This window comes from Macaca nemestrina, chromosome 11, assembly GCF_043159975.1.
Source record: "Macaca nemestrina isolate mMacNem1 chromosome 11, mMacNem.hap1, whole genome shotgun sequence".
Classification (NCBI taxonomy): domain Eukaryota; kingdom Metazoa; phylum Chordata; class Mammalia; order Primates; family Cercopithecidae; genus Macaca; species Macaca nemestrina.
Window position 1 is genome coordinate 107674379 of NC_092135.1, and position 23577 is coordinate 107697955.

The 23577-nt window shown below is 34.6% G+C and overlaps 1 protein-coding gene across 39 annotated transcripts in view; it reads left to right on the top strand.

Moving 5' to 3' along the window:
• Positions 1–23577, top strand: part of LOC105481123 (microtubule associated protein 2) — a 315665-nt gene that overhangs the window by 269578 nt on the left and 22510 nt on the right. For 7 of the 39 annotated variants that reach the window (XM_071073883.1, XM_011740412.3, XM_011740414.3 and 4 more), the window contains 8 exons: positions 1650–1895; positions 3561–7286; positions 7500–7706; positions 7878–8012; positions 11246–11307; positions 15405–15575; positions 16517–16664; positions 20849–21189. In XM_071073883.1, coding sequence (XP_070929984.1) covers positions 1650–1895; positions 3561–7286; positions 7500–7706; positions 7878–8012; positions 11246–11307; positions 15405–15575; positions 16517–16664; positions 20849–21189 — 5036 coding nt within the window. The remainder of the gene's footprint in view (positions 1–1649; positions 1896–3560; positions 7287–7499; positions 7707–7877; positions 8013–11245; positions 11308–15404; positions 15576–16516; positions 16665–20848; positions 21190–23577) is intronic. The other 32 variants (XM_071073889.1, XM_071073892.1, XM_011740427.3 and 29 more) reach the window with 15 other exon arrangements.

The following is a 23577-nucleotide window of genomic DNA, read 5'->3' on the forward strand; positions in this document are numbered from 1 at the left end:
GTGAAACTAAGTTCTTCTAAACTAAATTTCTAAAATATGTGTGTTTTTAAATAAGGAACAATTGTAGTGGAAATAAATATGATTTATACCAAATGAGAAAATGGAAAGCTAAAAAGCTACATGGATTTGAAAACATGTACATTAACTTGATTAGACTTTATTCAAAAAGGTAACATTATAGTGCAGTTATATTAAAATTCTTTTAACTGTAATCAAAATCTATGACATTATAAAATTTTCCTAAAATAACAAGTTAGAATCTAAATTTTTAAAATGCTACTTTAAATTCCATAATTAAATTACAAAAATAAAAATGAGTGCTAAATGTGAAGAGATAACGTAGCTCTTTATTTCCCTCTCTCTCCCTCTGTTTCTCTCTGAGGATATTAATATTTCTAAAAAAAAAAAAAAGAAAATTCCTTTTCTTCTTATCTGTAGTCTTTCCCTCAGGGCCATTTAAACAATGCACAATTATTTCATAAGAATTTTGTAAGAATATTCCATTTACAAAACTATAAAACAGCTCATATACTTCTCTCTAATTCCTTAAGTGACAAAATGGGATTTACTTATTTTTACTGACATTTCAAGTGTAAATGAGAAACAAATTAGTGCAATAACTCATGAACTTGAAAAGTTTATCTTTACATCTTAAATGTTAACTTTTTTATTTGATATACATGGTTTGGGGGGTGGTTATTTTGGCCGTTTGATTGCCACTCAATGATCTTTCCTTGATGATTTTGTTTTGAATTACAGAAATAAGACTTTATTACTAATGTGCATATTTTTTCTTTAGTGTCAAAGAGAATTATACATGAACTGATATTTACTGATATTTCAGGGAGTTAAACAATATGGTAATAGTTGTGTCCCAGAGGTAGACTTTTCTAAACAGATTTAAATTTAACCTTGACCTTGTTTTTAACATATTTTATTTTACTTCTTGAAAATGTTCATTTTCTCCAACATCATAATGCAATGAAGCTAACATAACTTGACTTAGGTAGTCCCTTACCTTGTAAATGCTAAATAAATTGTATTTTAAGTAAATTTGGTGGACTTTGTGATAAAGCTGTTAAGGTAGTTGGTTGGATATTCTTTTGAGGCAAGGCTTTTTTTATTCCCAAAGATTTCTTTAGCAAAGTTTGCACATTTTAAATAAAGCAGCCGGGAATTCTTATGTAGGGGCTTCCTGCATTGGCGAAAACAGCACATGTCTAACAAATTTAAAGACTTTTTTTTTTCAGTACATCAGTACATCCATCTTTTCACAACCATCTGTTATCCGGCAGCACCATCTCTTATTTCCAGCAAGCTTTCCACATGCGTGCAACTTACTGCCATTTCCAATAAGGGTAATCAATCAATACAACCCTTTCAGCTCTCAAATTTTAAAATAAATTGCCTTTTAATGAGACTTTAAAAGTCATCACTATTAGCAGATTATACATCATAGTTTTCCAACCAGTACATAATGTATGTTGCATTAGAATATTAATTTGTTCATCCAAACGGTAAAATAAAAAAGACAGCTGAGGTCTTCATGAGGTCATTCTAATGGAGCTGAAAGTGTTCCTTTAGTAATATTTCTGTCATTTCATGTATTGTTCTGTGGTCATGATGTCAACATCTTTTTCATCCCTAAGAAGAAGAAACGCTAGAGAGTCGGATGGCTGAGGAAGAGAAACCTGCTGCTCTTCCTGAGAAAGAGTGTGGGGCTGCTAAGTCCTCAGACCAACCCAAAGGCCTCAGTAAGGGCCAAATGGAGTCTAGTGCGGAGGCCCAAATAGTTCCCGAAGAGAGTGCCCCGGCAGGGGCCCCACATGAGAAAAGTGTAAAAGAGGTCAAGGAGGTGTCTCCAGAAGTAAAAACCCCTTCCTCTGCTGGGGAAGGTGTGTCTTTCTCAGGATTTGCATGTGTTTTGTTGCAAATGATCTCTCCAGTGGCTTACCAACCTGATGCCTTTCCAATGCTATTTCGCTATTTCATCGCTGGGTCTTATGATAACAAGTCCACTGTTGTAGGCTTCATGTGCAGAGAGCGTGGCTTGCGCAAGTGCCGTGTGGCAGCTTGGTTTTCCAGTGCTGTAGCTGATTCCTGGTTTTCCTTTGCCATGATACAATACGCTTTGCAGCCAGGCTGATGATGCTATGTGAGCTTCTTTTTTTATTTTATTATTTTATTTTTTTACCCGCCCCCCTCATCTCAAATGTTTGCCAGTCACATTGCTAATACATGTATATTTTTGTTTTTATTTTGGGGACAGCAATTCATATGCTTTTATTTCAAATCGTACAGTTGGATTTTGGCACATAGAGGCTTAAATGGTGGAATCGTTTTTGTTTGCAACCAAAATGTGCTATATTTTTTATGCTTCAATGAATACTGGTTTGATTTTCTTGAGCTCCTGCTGATGCTTCTCATATCATTTTCTCCCCATGGCAGCCAACCCTTCTGATCATCCCCATATCTCTTGAGTTTTCATTCATCTAACCTTTATTAGAAGTTCATAAAGTATTTTTTTTCTATTGTTACAACAGGACACATAAGTATATAAGGTAATGATGATCCATACACTTGCTCTTTTAGAGATGGTTGAATTTTATTATTTTATAAAAATGTGTTATCTAATTTCTGTGGAGCACCTCTAAAGCCGATACTGGCCAATGCTTCACCAGTTGGTCATGCTGCAGGGATTGAGGTCATGACCATGGGAATAAAGTTATTTCAATAGTTGACTGTTTTGAAAAGTTTGTTACTCACATGACTTCCCAGTATCAACAGTGTAATTCAGATTTTCTTATATCTATCGTACAGACTAAGTAATGATTAGGAATTTAAATTTTTCAATATGTGATAGAAACTGGCTTGTAAATTCTTAAGTCATATCATATAAAATTGATAGCAAATATTTACTTTATTTCTGAAATTTAATTTCAGATGAATTCTAAAAATTTATGCCAGTAACCTGTGGATGCCTAAAGAATTGGCCCTGACATTTGTTGATCAAGTTAACTGAAACTATTAACATTACATCATTGTGCATTACTTGGCCCTCTGCCCATAGCCTACCAATTCATTTTTAAATGATAAAACCAATGAAAATGTTCAGTAGAAATCAAGTCTTATCTATATTTAGTCCTTACTAAATATTCTTCAGTACCCTAACTTAGCTGCTTACTCAATATTCATTAGCTTATAATCTTTATGTATAGAAGGCACATGAATTTCGTTTCTTCTATAATACACATCACATAAGGTTTAGGAGAGACAAAAACAAACAAACAAATAAAAAAGAGAAAAGAATATCCAGAAATATACTGTTCTTACAATTCCTTTGCACATTAATTTATAACCAGAGTTCATTTTAGTAATAGTACACATAAATCTCAGTCCTGACCTTTTCATATTGATTTTTACATGGGTAGCATGCTTGCATGTTCCATAATTTTTGTTGTTATTCTACCATTCATTTATCACTTCAAAATATAATTTTAAGCTTATTTCCTGAATGCACTTGCCTATTATTTGTTTAAAAATCAACCCGATTACTTCAGATTTACTTACAGCCTCGAAGATGGAGTTCCATGATCAGCAGGAATTGACTCCCTCTGCAGCTGAGCCTTTAGACACGAAGGAAGAAGAGTCAGAGAAGCAAAGTAAGCCTGGTGAAGACCTTAAACATGCTGCCTTAGTTTCTCAGCCAGAGACAACTAAAACTTACCCTGATAAAAAGGACATGCAAGGCACAGAAGAAGAAAAAGCACCCCCAGCTTTGTTTGGGCACACTCTTGTTGCCAGCCTGGAAGACATGAAACAGAAGACAGAACCAAGCCTTGTAGTACCTGGCATTGACCTCCCTAAAGAGCCTCCAACTCCAAAAGAACAAAAGGACTGGTTCATCGAAATGCCAACAGAAGCAAAAAAGGATGAGTGGGGTTTAGTTGCTCCAATATCTCCTGGCCCTCTGACTCCCATGAGGGAAAAAGACGTATTTGATGATATCCCAAAATGGGAAGGGAAACAATTTGATTCTCCCATGCCAAGTCCCTTTCAAGGTGGAAGCTTCACTCTTCCTTTAGATGTCATGAAGAATGAAATAGTTACAGACACATCACCCTTCACCCCTGCCTTTTTACAGCCAGATGACAAAAAATCTCTGCAACAAACCAGTGGCCCAGCTACTGCCAAAGATGGTTTTAACATTGAAGAGCCCTGTGAGGATAAACCTGACAAAATGGCAGAAGCACCACCCTCAGAGGCAATGACCTTACCCAAAGATGCTCACATTCCAGTTGTAGAAGAACATGTTACAGGGAAAGTTTTAGAGGAAGAAAAGGAGGCCATAAATCAAGAGACTGTACAGCAGAAAGATACTTTCACCCCCAGTGGACAGGAACCTATACTTACTGAAAAGGAACTTGAGCTGAAGCTTGAAGAAAAAACCACCATTTCTGACAAAGAAGCTGTGCCAAAAGAGAGTAAACCCCCAAAACCTGCAGATGAAGAAGCAGGCATAATTCAGACCTCCACAGAGCATATTTTCTCAGAACAGAAAGACCAAGAGCCTACCACAGATATGTCGAAACAGGACTCGTTCCCTGTAAGTTTGGAGCAAGCAGTTACAGATTCAGCCATGACCTCTAAAACACTGGAGAAAGCCATGACCGAACCATCTGCATTAATTGAAAAGAGCTCAATTCAGGAACTTTTTGAAATGAGAGTTGATGACAAAGATAAGATTGAAGGGGTTGGAGCTGCAACATCAGCTGAGCTTGACATGCCATTTTATGAAGATAAATCAGGAATGTCCAAGTACTTTGAAACATCTGCCTTGAAGGAAGAAGCAACAAAAAGCATTGAGCCAGGCAGTGATTACTATGAACTGAGTGACACTAGAGAAAGTGTCCATGAGTCTATTGATACCATGTCTCCCATGCATAAAAATGGTGACAAGGAGTTTCAAACAGGAAAAGAACCCCAGCCCAGTCCTCCAGCACAAGAAACAGGGTACAGCACTCTCGCACAGAGTTATCCATCTGATTTACCTGAAGAACCCAGTTCTCCTCAAGAAAGAATGTTCACTATTGATCCAAAAGTGTATGGAGAGAAAAGGGACCTCCACAGTAAGAATAAGGACGATTTGACCCTCAGCAGGAGTTTAGGACTTGGTGGTAGGTCTGCAATAGAACAAAGAAGCATGTCAATCAATTTGCCTATGTCTTGCCTAGATTCCATAGCCCTTGGATTTAACTTTGGTCGGGGACATGATCTTTCTCCTCTGGCTTCCGATATTCTAACCAACACTAGTGGAAGTATGGATGAAGGGGATGATTACCTTCCAGCCACCACACCAGCACTAGAGAAAGCCCCTTGCTTCCCTGTAGAAAGCAAAGAGGAGGAACAGATAGAGAAAGTAAAAGCTACCGGAGAAGAAAGTACTCAAGTGGAGACATCATGTGAGTCTCCTTTCCTAGCCAAAGATTTTTACAAAAATGGTACTGTCATGGCACCGGACCTGCCTGAAATGCTAGATCTGGCAGGCACAAGGTCAAGACTGGCTTCTGTGAGTGCAGATGCTGAGGTTGCCAGGAGGAAATCAGTCCCATCAGAGACTGTGGTTGAGGATAGTCGTACTGGTTTGCCCCCGGTAACTGATGAAAACCATGTCATTGTAAAAACGGACAGTCAGCTCGAAGACCTGGGCTACTGTGTGTTCAATAAATACACAGTCCCATTGCCGTCACCTGTTCAAGACAGTGAGAATTTATCAGGGGAGAGTGGTTCCTTTTATGAAGGCACTGATGATAAAGTTCGAAGAGATTTGGCCACAGACCTTTCATTGATTGAAGTGAAACTGGCAGCAGCCGGAAGAGTCAAAGATGAGTTCAGTGTTGACAAAGAAGCATCCGCGCATATCTCTGATGACAAATCAGGACTGAGTAAGGAGTTTGACCAAGAGAAGAAAGCTAATGATAGGTTGGATACTGTAATAGAAAAAAGTGAAGAACATACTGATTCAAAAGAACATGCCAAGAAAACTGAAGAGGCTGGTGATGAAGTAGAAACATTCGGATTAGGAGTAACCTATGAGCAAGCTTTGGCCAAAGATTTGTCAATACCAACAGATGCATCCTCTGAGAAAGCGGAGAAGGGTCTTAGTTCAGTGCCAGAGGTAGCTGAGGTAGAATCATCCAAAAAGGTGGAACAAGGTCTGGATTTTGCTGTCCAGGGTCAACTAGATGTTAAAATTAGTGACTTTGGACAGATGGCTTCAGGGCTAAACATAGATGATAGAAGGACAACAGAGCTAAAACTTGAGGCTGCACAGGACATGACCCCCTCATCGAAAGCACCGCAGGAGGTAGATGCATTTATGGGTGTCGAGTCTGGCCACATGAAAGAAGGCATCAAAGTTAGTGAGACAGAAGTCAAAGAGAAGGTGGCCAAGCCTGACTTGGTGCACCAGGAGGCTGTAGACAAGGAGGAGTCCTATGAGTCTAGTGGTGAGCATGAAAGTCTTACCATGGAGTCCTTGAAAGCTGATGAGGGCAAGAAGGAAACATCTCCAGAATCATCTCTAATTCAAGATGAGATTGCTGTCAAACTGTCGGTGGAAATACCTTGCCCACCTGCTGTTTCAGAGGCTGATTTAGCCACAGATGAGAGAGCTGATGTCCAGATGGAATTTATTCAGGGTCCAAAAGAAGAAAGCAAAGAGACCCCAGATATATCCATCACGCCTTCTGATGTTGCAGAGCCATTGCATGAAGCAATCATATCTGAACCAGCAGAGATTCAGAGTGAGGAAGAAGAGATAGAAGCCCAGGGAGAATATGATAAACTGCTCTTCCGCTCAGACACCCTTCAGATTACTGACCTGGGTGTCTCAGGTGCCAGGGAGGAATTTGTGGAGACCTGCCCAGGTGAACACAAAGGAGTGATTGAGTCTGTTGTGACCATCGAGGATGATTTCATCACTGTAGTGCAAACCACAACTGATGAAGGGGAGTCAGGGTCCCACAGCGTGCGTTTTGCAGCACTAGAGCAGCCTGAGGTGGAAAGGAGACCATCTCCTCATGACGAAGAAGAGTTTGAAGTAGAAGAGGCAGCTGAAGCCCAGGCAGAACCCAAAGATGGTTCCCCAGAGGCTCCAGCTTCCCCTGAGAGAGAAGAGGTTGCATTTTCTGAATATAAGACAGAAACCTATGACGATTACAAAGACGAGACCACCATTGACGACTCCATCATGGACGCTGACAGCCTCTGGGTGGACACTCAAGGTGTGCATTATTATTATTTTTTTTAAATTTTCTACTCTCAACTCAAACACAATAACCTTATGGGATTTTTTTTTCACTTAAACATTTTAAAATACCTCTTTATCTCTTTGTTTTGCATTTTGTTAAATATACAAAGGATTTTGTACACTTGTTACTAATGTTTTCACTGTTGTTGTTGTTGTTGTTGTTGTCATGATTTGCTTTGATCCACAGATGATGATAGGAGCATCATGACAGAACAGTTAGAAACTATTCCTAAAGAGGAGAAAGCTGAAAAGGAAGCTCGGAGATCATCTCTTGAGAAACATAGAAAAGAAAAGCCTTTTAAAACCGGGAGAGGCAGAATTTCCACTCCTGAAAGAAAAGTAGCTAAAAAGGAACCTAGCACAGTCTCCAGAGATGAAGTGAGAAGGAAAAAAGGTTCATTTAACAATCACTTCTTTAAAAATGTTTTTGAAGTAATTCATTATTACTTTTTTGCAGAAGAACTGCCTAACAGTGGTAACTAATTATTTATAAAATTTCGTTCGGTTTTGCTCCAAGTGTTTATTTTTTCCTGATGGTATGCTTTTTGTGTTTTCTTATTCATAGCAGTTTATAAGAAGGCTGAACTTGCTAAAAAAACAGAAGTTCAGGCCCACTCTCCCTCCAGGAAATTCATTTTAAAACCTGCTATCAAATATACTAGACCAACTCATCTCTCCTGTGTTAAGCGGAAAACCACAGGTGACTGTTCAATTCTGCAATGTGACTGGCAAACATAGACATGTATTTTTTTTTAAATCTCATTACTGTAGCAGCTTCTTCATTTTGTTTTTCTTCCAAGAATCTCAGCAGTTATGAAAAATTTGCTATTGAGTGTCTTGTATCATTATTCTTTTTTTCCCCCTCCTTACAGAAAAGGTCATGACCATCTGTTTCTTTGTCATGCTCAGACATAACAGTGCGTGATTGTATCTTGGCATTGTGCTCTAGTGTCACGTTCTGGGGATTCCTATTTTCATTCTGTGTGTTTGGTTAGACGATGGCGATGAATTTAACTGTGGTATGCATTCTCATTATTTTGCTTATTTATCCCTCTCATGCTTAAACCCATAAATATTTGTCCTATTTTCTACATTGTTACTGCCAAATCTGTTACTGATGTTGATGAATTTATTGAAAACCACCAAGAATGTGTAGTGATTTAGATACTGAAAATGAAAAGCAAGCCAGGAAGTGAAATTGTGGTTTACAAAATTACTATGACTTTGCTTTTGTTGGGAAAAAAAAAAAGAAAACAAAATTTTCTGGTAATTATATCAGATTTTATTCCTCATATCCAAAATTAACAAGGTTTTCACTCTACTAAACTACATCTTTTAGCTGACCTTGTGTCATGGAGATTTTCTTAAATATGTTGGATCCAAACTACTCAACTTTTCTATATAATTTAGTATTCAAAAATTTGAAGCGAAAACTCTTCCTTTTTGGAGGAACTTAAGTTAGAAATAAACTTCAGTTTATTTTTACTTTGCTACCTACTTTTTTTTTTTTTTTTTTTTTTTTTTTGAGACAGAGTCTCGCTCTGTCACCCAATCTGGAGTGCAGTGGCGCGACCTCGGTTCACTGAAACCTCCGCCTCCTGGGTTCAAGCAGTTCTTCTGCCTCAACCTCCTGAGTAGCTGGGATTACAGGTGTGCACCCAGCTAATTTATATATGTATATATATTTTTAGTAGAGATGGGGTTTCACCATCTTGGCCAGGCTGGTCTTGAACTCCTGACCTCATGATCCACCTGTCTAGGCCTCCCAAAGTGCTGGGATTACAGGCGTGAGCCACCGCGCCCAGCCTGCTGTCTACTCACTTCTCTTCTTCAAATACGTATTTTTTCCTAAGTTTATAAAATTGATAAAACAAAGAAATAAAACATGTTGGAAACCATCATAAAAACCCCTACAAATATCTGTAATGCCAACTTTTTTCTAAATTTCAGTGCAAAGTATTTATTTTATATGTTTAATTATACTAGGATAATCTTACAGTATATTTTATTTTAGAGTTTATTAAGTGGCATGCTTGTAGCCTACAAAATGACAGATTGCTAAATCAGAAAAGAATGTTTTTCTTTGCATTGTACATCATCAGTGCCTCTATATAAATCTTCGGATGGTTTTAAAGGTTAAAAGGAACATTAGCCTTTGTGAGAAAGAGAAAATCAAGGTAATTGATGGTTTTATTTTAGTTATTGAAAATTCCAAGTATTTTGTATTTGTGTTCTTCATCTAGAAATCATATCATTTGCTTTCCTTCAAAAACAAGAATCTAAGGCCGAATTGGAAAATGGAAGGCTTGTATATATGCAAACCTTGATAAAGCTTCAGGATGAAGAATATCTCTGAAGTTAGGAGTTAGAAATTAACATGACACACCTCAGTTCATTTTCTCAGGTTTTTAGCTTCATTAAACTTAGAACTTCATTAAACTCAATAGCAAATTAATAGCTTCATTTAACTTCATAGCAAAATTGCTTGGGCAAGCAGAATCTCTTGATTTAGCATAAAAACTCTATAACCTACCTGAAGAGGACGAAAGATGTCATCAGGATTGTGGAATTTTAGAGAAAATGTAAAATGGTTTAGTAAAGTGTTTACATGTCATTGATATGCAATTTACTACATTTAAAGTAAATGGTGTTTTTATTCATTCTTTGAAAGAAATTTAAAATCTTTGAACTAATTAAGATTTTCCTTTATTCTGGTCTAATGTTAAGGAGAACACATGTATCAGATATAGGTGTCATTGGTTTGAAGCAAGCTATACATGTCTCAGGAGTTTGAGTTATGTTACAGAGGTAGTAGGAAGGCATCATTTTTACTGCTTCCTTAAAAACGATAAGTCCTAGAATCTGAAAAATCTCACTAGCTAGTCCTACATGGCATAAAGCATATTGTAGGTAGTTATTATTTTTGTGTCAGAACTGTACATGTCATAAAATACCTTTTTGGAACTTATTCAGAGGGCTTATAAGGATACATATTTTTTTTCTGAGGGTTTCTGTTTTATGAATGAAAATTAAGGAGGAATAAACACACAAGCTTGATTATTTTATCTTCTAAGCCCAATTTTCAAACATAGATGGTTTTCCAAACCACAAAGGATTGTTTTAAATCATGAGAGCTAAGCCACCTCAGGTAAGTCATCAACCAAAATGTGCTAGAGATAATGGAGTTTAAAATTGAAACCAGAAGCATAAAACAGCAGCAAGAGAAACAACAGTAACAGATGTGGTAATAATTTCATACAGGAAGTGTATGTGTAGAACATGTTCTGTATTTACTGAACTTAAATTTTCTCTCGTGTTTTCTGTTCTTGACAAGCTATTTTTCTTCCCTTCTCATGTGGCATTTTCACATCAAACAAGTATGTCATTCATTTTGTGAAATGAAGGGATGCAAAGGGAAAGGGGTTGGCTGATCATGACATCATGACAGTTTGAAATGTAAAATACTGAAATATCTATAGGTATGCCAGTGGCTTCCAGAACAAGAAGAGGGTTTGGAAATCCCTATGAGCCCCCTTCTGTATATCATGCGAACCCCAGAAACCAGTCAATGTTCTTTCTCTTAAACTTTGCAACATTCACATTGCTATTCTGTAACTTCTGTTCTAAAGGATCTATCCTTACATACTAGTGACTCAAAGATACATTGGTAATCAATAGAAAAATTATTTGGTGTGCTTATCTGTGCTTTGGTAGACAATGGGTTATATTAATTAGCACACAGTATAGTTGGAGCCACATGCTATGTTATTGCTATTCAGGTTACTTGAGTTATTGAATTTGAGTCTCAGAATAAGCAAACTTTTGCTTTGCATTAGTCTGTTGACACAACAGAATATCCTAAAGGTATTTAAAACTGCATTTATGAGTTTTTAGAGACTAAATTTGGGGTTGTTTGTCTTTTATTTTCAACAGCAGCAGGTGGGGAATCAGCTCTGGCTCCCAGTGTATTTAAACAGGCAAAGGACAAAGTCTCTGTGAGTAAAAAAGTTTTCCTTGTTCTTCATTTGAAGTTCCTTTGGTATTAGCTGCAACATCGGAATAACTTTTGATATTGTTTAAATATTTACTCTTAAAAGTCATTTTAAATAGTTCACTCACCCAGAAGATTCTCCGTGGCATCCAGGCATGGAAGGATTAACGTCTTCTGGGATGGCATATAATGGTAATTGGTGAGGACCCAGCTGGACTGCTTCCTTACTAGTAAGACAGAAACATAGAAAGCAGGACAATGATATGGCAAAAGTAAGGAAGTCCAATTTATTTACTTTTCATAGAATCAAATTAAACCATATAACCAACAGTAACTATATTTTATAATACACTTTCATTGTTTTTGTTGCAAAATAAAAATATGACCAAATGAAGCATTGTACACAAGCAGAAGGAAGTATAAATCAATTATAATCCCCTTATCATAAAGATAAACACAGTTATCATTTTGGTGTAAAATCTTAATTTTTTTCTATAAATTTATAGGCTTAACAACAAAAATGAGAACACTGTGTATCAATTTTTAAATTCAACAGTAAATGCACTTCCATGTCGTTGAACATTTTGTAAGTTTTAATGACTACATAATACTGCATTTTATTTATTTGCAATGATATACTTAATTTCCTATTATTTGACTTTTAGAATTTTTGTTGTTGTTTTAACAATATTACTGTAGAGAACTTTTTGGCTAAGTTCAGTTCATAAATGCGTTTGTGTGCCATTTCCTTCAGATAATTTTCTACTAGTGAAATTAAAGAAAAATGTTTATATTTAAAGTTTTTGCTACATATTGTCAAATTGCCCTCTGGAAAGGTTCTACCCACTTATACATTCTGTATAAGAAGAGTGTTCATATTCATTATTATTACCACGTATTTTATATTGTTCTGTATTTGCCAAATTATGGAGATGGCATATGTTATTATTTTAAAGATTTATTTTGGTTGTATTAATGGTGTTAACTTCTTCATATATTTATAAATCTTTTCTATTTTTTTCTGTGAATTTTATTTTTATATTATTAACTATATTTTAATGACCAAAGCCAACATGAAGTATTTTCACTCCTTTATGATTGAAAGAAAAAAATTAAAAGGCTACTAATGAAATCCTAAAATTGTAACAAATAATGTGAATGATATTAATTAGTAGCTTGTAACAACGTTCTGAGACTGAGCAAACATATATAATATGTAAATCACAATTCTTAGTTTACCCTTCTAAAAACCGGTAAGACTTTACACTTCCACTTTTATTTATTGTGAAAAGTAGTGATTCATTTCCTGTGGCAGCCAAATCTTTTATTTTGAACCTGAGGGGTTTTACGTTGATAAAAGATGATACTTGATTTTTATACAAATGTATCAGATATATTCCTGAACATATGGCAAGAAACAAAGTTCATTTATTGCTTTGGTAAATATTAGGCTTTATTATAAACACATTGTGATTTCAAGATTTGTATCTCTTTACCTTCTGTTTCCTAATTAATGATTTATGGTGGTTAGCCATAGGGCTATGGAGCAGACCATGTTCAAATCTTGAACATCTTTTAGTTATATGATCCTTTTCTTCCTATTTCGTAATTTTCTAAAAATAAAGGGGAGGACAAAATTCCTGTATCATGAGTTAGTTATAAAAATTAAATGTAATAATGTTATAAAACAGTATGCAGTATAATGCTTAGAACATAGCATTCATTTAATAAATGGTAATAGTTGTTAGCTATTATTTTAATTAACTGAATGGTGGAAGTTTTCAGGAGCAGATATAAAAAATAAGTCTGATCTTTCCTCCTTTAGGTTGACATAATTTGGAACATTTTTAGGAAATTTTTAAGCCCCTTGGTCTTTGAGTAACTCGATAGAATCAGCACTTGGAACAGAACCATAGGCATCATCTGACACAAAACAAACTTTTTTCCTTGTAAATGCCAATCTTGTCTTTCTGAAGAAAAATTAGGCCTTCATTCTTTCTTTTTTTCTCATTTATTAGCCTTTTTTCCTTCCTAATATGATATCCTTGTCCTATAAGTTTTCTAAAACCCCAAGTAACTTTTATTTGATTTAGCTCTAATATTCAGTCTATCCATCAGAACAGTTCTCTGATTGTTTTTTGTAGTTGTATGCTCTTTTAGATTCACTTTTTTTAACCTAAAAATGTTTTTTCTATGGGTACATATTAGGTATATATATTTATGGGATTCCTGTGATGATTTTTTAAATTGCTCTTTATTAGGAACCAGACCCACCCATAATCCTGCATTTCACTTGGGGTTTTCTGTTGTTTGTTTAGCATTAGTAGTTGTCTTTCTTAACTACAAGCAATCCAATTTATTTTTCTCTTCTATATCACACTTTTGAAATTCACTCTTTTGTGGGTAGCATCAATCAAAAAAGAATGACTTGTGCTGACCCAATTACACTTCCCACTCAAGATACTGGGTCTATAAAACAAGAAGTGATTTTTATAGTCTGTAAATACTTATGTCTCTGTTGTAGCTCCAGAGGTTAAAACTTGAGATAAAAATCTCAGTTTTATCTGTCATTTCTGTAACAGATCAAATTAATTATTTGAAGATAATAATCTCCTTGGCTTTGTCATACTTATCTATATTTTTAACAGTCACCCATGAGATGTATGGCATGCTGGCATAGCTTTCTCCAAAAGTCATACATCCTTCCCAATTATACTTGCAGCCAGTCTCCCCAGGGATTATCAACACCTGTAAATTAAGTCATGATTTTTATTGGCAATCTTTTCAGTCCTGACTTTCCTTTTTAGAATTCATAACACATCATGCAGTCTTTGCATAAAAATGTTTTTAGTTCTGTGGTATAACTTAGTTCACAGTATGTTTTTTAGTTATAAAATGAACCAATTATATATAAACTCTGAAAATTTTCTGTTGAAGTCAGTGTAGATTACCTGAAAATAAGTTTTTTCAATCTTTAAAAATGCTTTTTTTCATTAGGCCTCAAATATATCTTGTTCTAAAGTTCTTGAAACATGATTAATATATGGATTATATGTATACCTTGAAGGCTGTATTTATTAAAGGAATAATTCCAGCAGTTAGGATATTGAAAGATATTTCCAAATGTGTTATCAGTATAAAACCTGTGAATTAATTAGAGACTATATACATAGAATCCAAAAAGAATATTTTATCTACATTATCCTTAAATGAGAGAACTATGTATAGAATCATTTTTTAAAAAACAAAATTTAAGCAATCAGCATTATTTTTTAAACCAGCAAAAAGAGAGTTTTGCTAGTCACTTGTAACATTCTTTCTATATTAAGGCTTATTCTGTTTTTTAAAAAAGAGAGACTTACTTTGGTCTCAGGATTTCACAAAGCTAATTCCTTCGTATCTAAGCAACATTATTCTTTCTTCTGTCCTTCTATCTATCCATCCACCCATTCATCATTTATTCAACAATTATCCACTGGGTCTCTACTATGTACCAAACATAATCACATTTGGAAGTAAAGAGGAGCAAATAATAAATAATAAACATGGATAACTGTTCTAGACCTGGTTACTAGAAAATAAAATGGTTTAGCATTATTTATGTGTCTTATTTACATAACAGATTTTTTATTTTATTTTTAATCAGGGTGTCCATGTGCAGGCTTGTTACAAGGGTATATTACGTGATGCTGAGGTTTGGGCTTATATTGATTCCATCACCCAAATAGTGAACATAGTTCCCAATAGGAAGTTTTTCAATCCTTCCCCCACTTTTGGAGTCCCCAGTGTCTATTGTTGCCATCTTTATGTCCGTGTGTACCCAGTGTTTAGCTCCCACTTATAAATGAGAACATGTGATATTTGGTTTTCTTATAACAGATATTTTTCTATGACTATTATTAAGTTAGTTTTGGCTAAAGAGAGCTGTTCAATGAAAATCTCATCTAAGTACACATCTCTATCATTGATTATAACCATTTATCATGTGTTCTTATTAAAAAGACTTTGAGTTTCTTATACGTTTATACTTCTTTTTTTATTTTCCTTTTACTTCATAGTTTGGTTTATTTTGTGCTTTTGTTTCTTTTCTTTCATGGCTAGAATTCTACCTTGTCAAAGATTCCTGCTTTACAGGGTAGCACAAAGTCCCCAAGATACAGCTCAGCCTGCCCTAGCACGACTAAAAGGGCTACATTTTCTGACAGTTTATTAATGCAGCCCACCTCAGCAGGCTCCACAGACCGTTTGCCATACTCAAAATCAGGGAACAAGGTAAGGCAGCAGGTCAATAAAAGGTGCAGAAAGGAATAGAATTTGGGAGATTATGTTATAGAACCTAATTCAGGAAGTGTATGAAAGCAAATACTTTACGTTCTGAAGTATTTGACACATAAACAGTAGGCCCTTTTAAAAACAGATACAAATTTAAAATTTTGATAAATAGTATACCTATTTTTTAAATGTAGAAAATGTCTTTTTCTGGATATGCTTCCCATTATTAATTGATGGTTTGATTATCTGGTAAAATATCAAATGCAAACTTACAAAATATATTATATATAATATATAAGAAATAATATTGCACAGTACAATAATAACAAATTATATTGTATAGAATATAATAGACAATTGAAACTTAACATCATATACATCAGGGTTTAATACTATCTCTTGACATCTACCAACTCAATTGTCTTGAAACAATTACATAAATTCATTAAACCTGTTTCTCCAGCTTTATCATGTATCATGTTCTGTGGTGAGAAACAAATCATAAAAGAATGTAAACTATAAAGAGTTCCTGTCACATACATGCACAATATATGGTAGTGGTCATTGTTAGAAATATTATGCATGCAGTGAGCTACTCTCAGTCCTTTCTGATTAATAAATTATCATGCTAATGAAGATTTTTCAATAAAATTAGTAATTTGCTGAAGATTGCTTGAGTACATTTATTTTACCCAATTATCATTTAGAACTTGAACTCAGTTATCAGAACTCCAAAATAATGTATTTTTATAAAACATCTAGGCAACTATACACTCTTTCTAAGTTCTAAAGTAGAAATGCTTATAAATATATGAAATCCAGTAGTTTGTATTAAAAGAAATTCATCTATCAGCACAGGAAGAAAATAGCAAAATCAATATCACTTCGTATAAATTAAAGACTTACAAGAACCCAATGTCCTTTTTGTTTTCTCCAATCAGGATGGAGTAACCAAGAGCCCAGAAAAGCGCTCTTCTCTCCCAAGACCTTCCTCCATTCTTCCTCCTCGCCGAGGTGTATCAGGAGACAGAGATGAGAACTCCTTCTCTCTCAACAGTTCTATCTCTTCTTCAGCACGGCGGACCACCAGTAGGTTTATTTTGATTTGACTTCCTTTTTAAGCACTTTTTAAATCCTTTAAGTGGAATAGCACTTATATTTATATTTTAATTTGTAAAAATAAAACATGCATTAAGACTAGATTATATTTGCCCTGAGAATCAGAAAATCCAGAATGTAGATGGCCGCAAAATAGCTGTTTGAGTAAAAACAATTGATAGAGGAAATGGTAACATATTACCCTATTATCTAAGACTGAGATAAACTTATTTCTCTAAGAATATATTTTCCTTTTTGCTTCAAATTTAGCGCAAAAACGAAAATTCTAAAGAATGATCAATGTAGAAACCAAGTCAAAGATTTTTAAAAACATACAGGTATAAAAGCTTAACACTTATTAGATTTCCAAGTCGTAAAATCGAACTAGAAAGTCAACAATCAAAACTTAGGATCCTGTTCAACTCGTTAAAAATTTACATTCCAAATGAGATATAAATATAGTATAGTCTATGCAATAGTTTCAAATTATCTTGATTGATGGCCCATTCATGAACTGGTTGGCAATTATAACAGTTTATATAATGCTCCAATCATTACACATTTATATGTTGCATTGTGGCAAACTATCTAGTAAAGCACAGATTCAAATTACTTCCATAAGTATTTTTCTGTTGCAACCAAAATAGCTACCAGTTATTGAGCACATATAGATACTAAACTCTTAAGATACATTGTCACTAAATTTAATTAGCAAAACCAATGAGTAGGTATTAATAAACTCAATTCAATCTACTGATGAGAAAACTGACCCTCTACAGAGGGTAACTTGTCCAGTGCTTCACAGCTAGTAAGTGGTTGAATTTGGTTTTCAGTCTGCTGATAACTTCACAGCCTGAAGTCTTAATGTCTTTTCTATATTGATTTGGAAGAAATAGTACTAGACAACTGCTCTGTAGAATTATTTGGAGGAGAGTGTCTGTGTCATTTAAAAACCATTTTAAAATGGTGGAAATTGCTACCACTATCACATTATAGTTGGCTTCAACACTTATTTTAATAATAATTGACCCACTTAAATATGACTATTGGCATTTAAACAGTGTTTTGGCCTACAAGAAAAGTGTTTACTGTAATAAGAGTAATTGTGTCCAACATTATTTAGTTTCCTAGAGTATTAGCATCCTTTGAAATATGTGCTAAGAACACTGAAATCACAAAAATTATTTTATCATAGCAAAAATAAATTATTTAAATGAATTAGCAGGGAGGGCATTTAAGATTTAGTACTTTCCAGGGAAGAGACTTTAAATATCTAGAGTTGAAATTGAACATCATTAATAACCCCAAGGATGATGAGACAAGACAAAGATACCAAGTACTCTCCAAAAGAACATCTTGAATTATGCTTGTATTTGTTGCTATAAAAGCAAAATGGCACTTTCTCCATAAATCTACTTCTTCAAACCACTGTGTTCTGCCTTTTAAAGTGTATCTGTATATGAATTGATTCATTAAATGTTCAGCACCAATTCTATGTTGACTTTTTAAATTTACTGATGTTTACAAGCATTTTGCATTGTATTATTTGATAGTGAACATAACTGACACGTTGATCATTTTAAAACATAGGGTCTGTCTTACCTCTATATACCAATAGCTGAAAGGCATAAAGATGATTGGAAGAGCAAGCACTCTGCCCACTTCTACGTGCCTACCACCCCCTTAGTGGTACACAGGGATGTTCTAACATTTTGTGCAGCTATTGAAAAGATTTGAAGGAAACAATGTTGTGCAGGAAGCTCATCCACCCAAGAGGAAGGAAATCCATTGTCACTGAGGAGTTGACAAGATAAATAAGAGCACAGTTTAATCAAGTAACTTGTAAATAAATATCTTAAAAGTTGTTTCAGATCTTAGATTTAACCTCTTCAAGTTCAGAACAAATAGGAAACATTCAAATTTATTGTTTTGATGATAAGAACAAATTTATTACAATAAAAATTGATCATATATATTGAACAGCAGTGTGAAGGCCTTAATATTTGTAGTTTATCCTCTTTCTCCAGATGTAACACAAAACCTCCTTTTATGAAGCTTAAAGTGTTTTCTACAAGTATGGAAATGACTCCTCGGAAGTTTAGAAAAAATTATTTCATATAGTAAAAATTGTTATTCACATCCAGAATATTGCTTCAGTTCAGTCTCCATGAAGTCAAAAAAACCCTCAGCACACTTTGATGAATTCTGAATTCAATACATTTTATTTTTTAAAAAATGTTGCCTACCTACTGTATTCAGCTCACATGAAAGTCACCAGGGCTAGATAAAATGGCAAAAAATACAGGGACGATCCCTTTCCCCAGAAAATCTGAGCTATTCAAAACTGGTGAAGTAATAGAGAAAATATTTGAGAAAGAAATAATGTTTCTGGTGAAAGTATTCAGACAGACTTAGAGACAGACATCTACATTGAAAACTTAGTCCATAACAAACCAGGACATGGAAGTTACAAAATTCCAAGTTGGATGTGGTTGTATCATCCTAGTCTTGAAATTCTTGTGAAAAGCAATAAAAATCACAGAACACATGCTAATTTCTCACTTTAGACTTCTCATATCCCATTTCATATTATCAGTTGAAGAATCTAACTATCTTGTGCCCTGTGTTAGAAAATCAAGACGACACAGGGCACTTTCATTTGATATGTGAAAACTGTTCACTGAAAGAAGTACAATTGTTCTGTGTTTCTCCAGGAGATAGAACCTATAGCAATGGGTAGATTTACATTTTCCATAGATCACAATTGTCTAAAAAGCTCTCCTGAGCTCACATCTTATAAATATTTAGGCAAAGATTACCTGTCCACTTCTCAGAAAGAACTTCCTATATTTATGAGCAATTGCATTAGGTGACCTCTAAGATTCCTTTCACTTCAGTGGCTTTAAAATTGTTGTGTATTTATTCTCTACAAAATTTCAGAAGATTCATTGATTTTTTTTACTTAATCAGCAGTAAAAAAAAAATGAAAATTATCCCTTTTCTATAAAATATGTTATAAATGAAATTTGCATGCTTAGAAATGTAAATCCTCAGGGGCTAAATATTGTATCTGGCTTAGATGTTAGTAGCATCTGGGTGAATGAGCCTCAATATTCTCATTTCTTAGGAATAATAAGAGCTGCCCCTAAGAACTGTATTGTGCGTGTTTGGTTATCAGTTGGTTGATATTCACATAAGTGCTTTGAAATTTATAAGGTGTTGCATTCTTATTTCTATCATTCTTTCAGAAAGGTATTTGAAATGCCATTCAAAGCACATTCAAAAGATGAAAGAAACATAGTGTAGGAAAATGGGGGGTGGGTAAAATAATAATAGGAGGCTGAGCTCAATTTGAGGCAAAGAAATGCATCTCAGATCCTGTATAATTAACGGGGTCTTGGATTTAACACCAAACTGCCAAACTAGTGATGAAAACAGAGGAGAAAACACAGTCAGGTACGAGGCTCGATGGGAATATACTGGGACATCCCAAGTTTCTAAGGCAAGAAATAGACTTTGTTTGTTTGTTTGTTTGAAGCACTGAGATGATTTTCCTTATGAAAAGAATACATGATATAGTAGAGCAATGTCTGACAGCTTCCATAAACACATTTATATACCTCATAGTGTTCCTCAATATAAGGATAGAATATTGAAATGCAGACCTTTCTATACGGACCGAAACGATGTGTCCTAAATACGTGGTTCTATATTGTATGTTCACCTGGATCCCAGAATGGATTTACTACATAGAGGAATGAATGATCTACATATCATTCAAGGAATCTTCAGTAAATATGGGTCTGCATACAACACTAAGAGTAAATTCTTTTCCAACTAAAGGCAGATCCGTATGCCTTAATAGTCACACAAGTAGAAAATAGTTTTTGACACATTTATAATGAAAATTAAGGAGAACAAATCAGAAAAAAAAATCAGGTTTTTTTCTTTGTGTTGATGGCAATGCGTGTTCAAAAGAATGCCACTGAGTTATGCACCTGATTTCAGAAACGAGACTCTCAGCTTCTTGAGCACTCTAGTGATCATTACAATAATTGTTTCTAAATACCTTAGAAACGAAACATATTATGACTTCTAACAATCTATGGGAAGAGGGATGTTTTGAGGAGAATTGTCTGACTCTGGTTTGGTTTTGGTCTTGCTTGTTAATACAGGGTCAGAGCCAATTCGCAGAGCAGGAAAAAGTGGTACCTCAACACCCACTACCCCTGGGTCTACTGCCATCACTCCTGGCACCCCACCAAGTTATTCTTCACGCACACCAGGCACTCCTGGAACCCCTAGCTATCCCAGGACCCCTCACACACCAGGAACGCCCAAGTCTGCCATCTTGGTGCCGAGTGAGAAGAAGGTCGCCATCATACGTACTCCTCCAAAATCTCCTGCGACTCCCAAACAGCTTCGGCTTATAAACCAACCACTGCCAGACCTGAAGAATGTCAAATCCAAAATCGGATCAACGGACAACATCAAATACCAGCCTAAAGGGGGGCAGGTAAGAATTGCATGAACACATATTTGCTGCCAGAAATAATTATTACCTTGCCTTCTTCATGTTGAAAGCTAACAGTTCTTAAAAGGGAAGCAGATGTGTTAAAGAGCTACTGGTTGCAATTTATTGCTAAGAGTTTGGACTTTAGGAAGATAGCATCTGAAATATAATGAAAATCACATAACGTGCCCATTCCTTCTGTTTATTCTTGGGTAAAAAATTTTACCAACTTTTAGTTGACTGACTAACATTTTTTTTCTGAATGTATCTCTATTGCTTTATGGTTTTTAACTTGAGATTAAAGTTATATTTCTGACATAAAATTGAGTTTTCTATATTAGATTCTGACCATGAGCTCATTTGGCTATCTTTTACTGATTCCAATTTTATCTCCTTCTTTATTTCCCAAGGATTTCCTATGACATTTTCTACCATTCCCTCATGTTTACTCCAAAATAAGGATGTTTCACCGAGTTTCAATTCTGGTTACTATTGCCTAAATGTTGCAAAGGGCAGGTATTCGTGTTGATAATAAAAGACACATGGTTCTGATGAATAAAATTATAGACTTTGAACTTCTACTCAAGATTAATTGTATTAAATAGAGCTATTAGTAAAGCTTACTTACTAACTCTTCAGCTCCCCAGAGCAAACATTCATATCTTTTCAAACCAGGGTACTTTGAGTTCTGTCTTGACGTGAACCTTGCTTATACGCTATATGTTTGGACAAAGCAATTAGCCTGGAAGGAAATAATACAAATATTATTTAATGTTTATCTCATAATATTGATCTATTCAGGATAGTTTGACTTTTGTCATTGAAGAGATATAAAACAACATCCTTTTTTGAAAGAAAGATAAAAACAGTAACTTTGTACATAAACTTATAATGCCCTTTCAATATTCTAAGAAAGTCTCTTCTTTTTAACGTCAATATTTTTTTCTGCCACTCTTTTTCTTGTCTCTTGTGTTTTGTGCCACTGCTTTCTGGTATCCCTCCTTCATGCCAAAGAAAATCTATTTTCAGGCAAGTTTAGAAAAAAGATCTTGCCAAAATATAAAGCTATCAGGCACTCCTACTCAGCAATAAAGCAAAAATTCAGTGTTGCTCTTTCATTTAGCAACAAACTTCTGTGTTGTCTCATTATGGCTCTGTTCAGGAAAGCCCAAAGAGTTAAGAAAAATCAACCAATGGGGCAGGAGGGGAGAGGTCAATATGCCTTTTCAGAACAAAGATAACATTCTGTAATAATAGAGTCGTAGAAAGATACTTTTTCATAGACAGATGCTATGAAAACTAGAAGCTACAAGAAACATTTTTAAGCAAAAAGTAGAATTATAAGCCTATAATTCCTAAAAAACTCAAACTATTCTTGCATTCACCAGCGTTTTGCACATCCAAGAGAAGGAAATATTTTGAGCTTTTTGGAAATATTCAAATGTTGCATCATCTTTATATTTATACATAAATAATTTAAAAGCATAAGGTGAATAAAATCAATTTAGTACCATTTGGAAAGTTCTGCATTTTAGCCTTGGACAAGCTCTCCTCTAAAATAGAGTAACTATTACATATATTTAAAATCAGTTCTTTTAAAATAAATATTCCCATGTCCTGTTACTCTCCTTAACTAGATATGGGGTTTAAAGCATTGGTACTTAAAAGAATTTGTTTCCTCTTAGAATCACAAGGAAATACAAATTATCTCCAAGATATTTTTTTGAAACTAAAAAGGTAGTTAGAAGAGAAAATTATTATTTTAAGTTGACATCGAAATTTTATATGTTTTTCTTCGAAGGACTCCTTAAGATAGGCACAAAGAATGGTTTTAGCCTCAGCTTTGCAGGAACTTCTAAGATTCAATCAATCCAAAAAACGTGAAGACGTCTGTTTTCTTTTTCTGATTCTTTATCATATCTGGTTTTGAGTATTTTTATGTCTTATTTAAATTGACTTCTACTATATTTGGTAATTCATAAAATTGACACAAAATATCTTATAGTTTTGAGCTGAACTAAAACTTCCCTAGAGATTATGGTGGTTAAGGGCTAGTAAATACATATGACACAAAAATTACTGAAAGAACAAAAATAACTTCAAAATCACAGTGTCATTTGAAGCAAATCTGTTTTTTCATCAGGCAAGTGTTATACCTGCTACACGATTATCCTAGTTCAGCAATGATGACTTTGGAAAAAATCCACAACAGTGGAGTTATGAGGTGACTTTTTGCAGAAGTAGGAAGTATTTCCTCACCAAGATAAGAACCAGATGAAAGATATTTGCCTTCTATTTTGTGATAGATGGTATAAATTCACTTAAATTAAAGAGTAAAATGAATTGGGAAATAATAGCACATTGCAATAGAACTGTCTGTGTAGGAAAAAC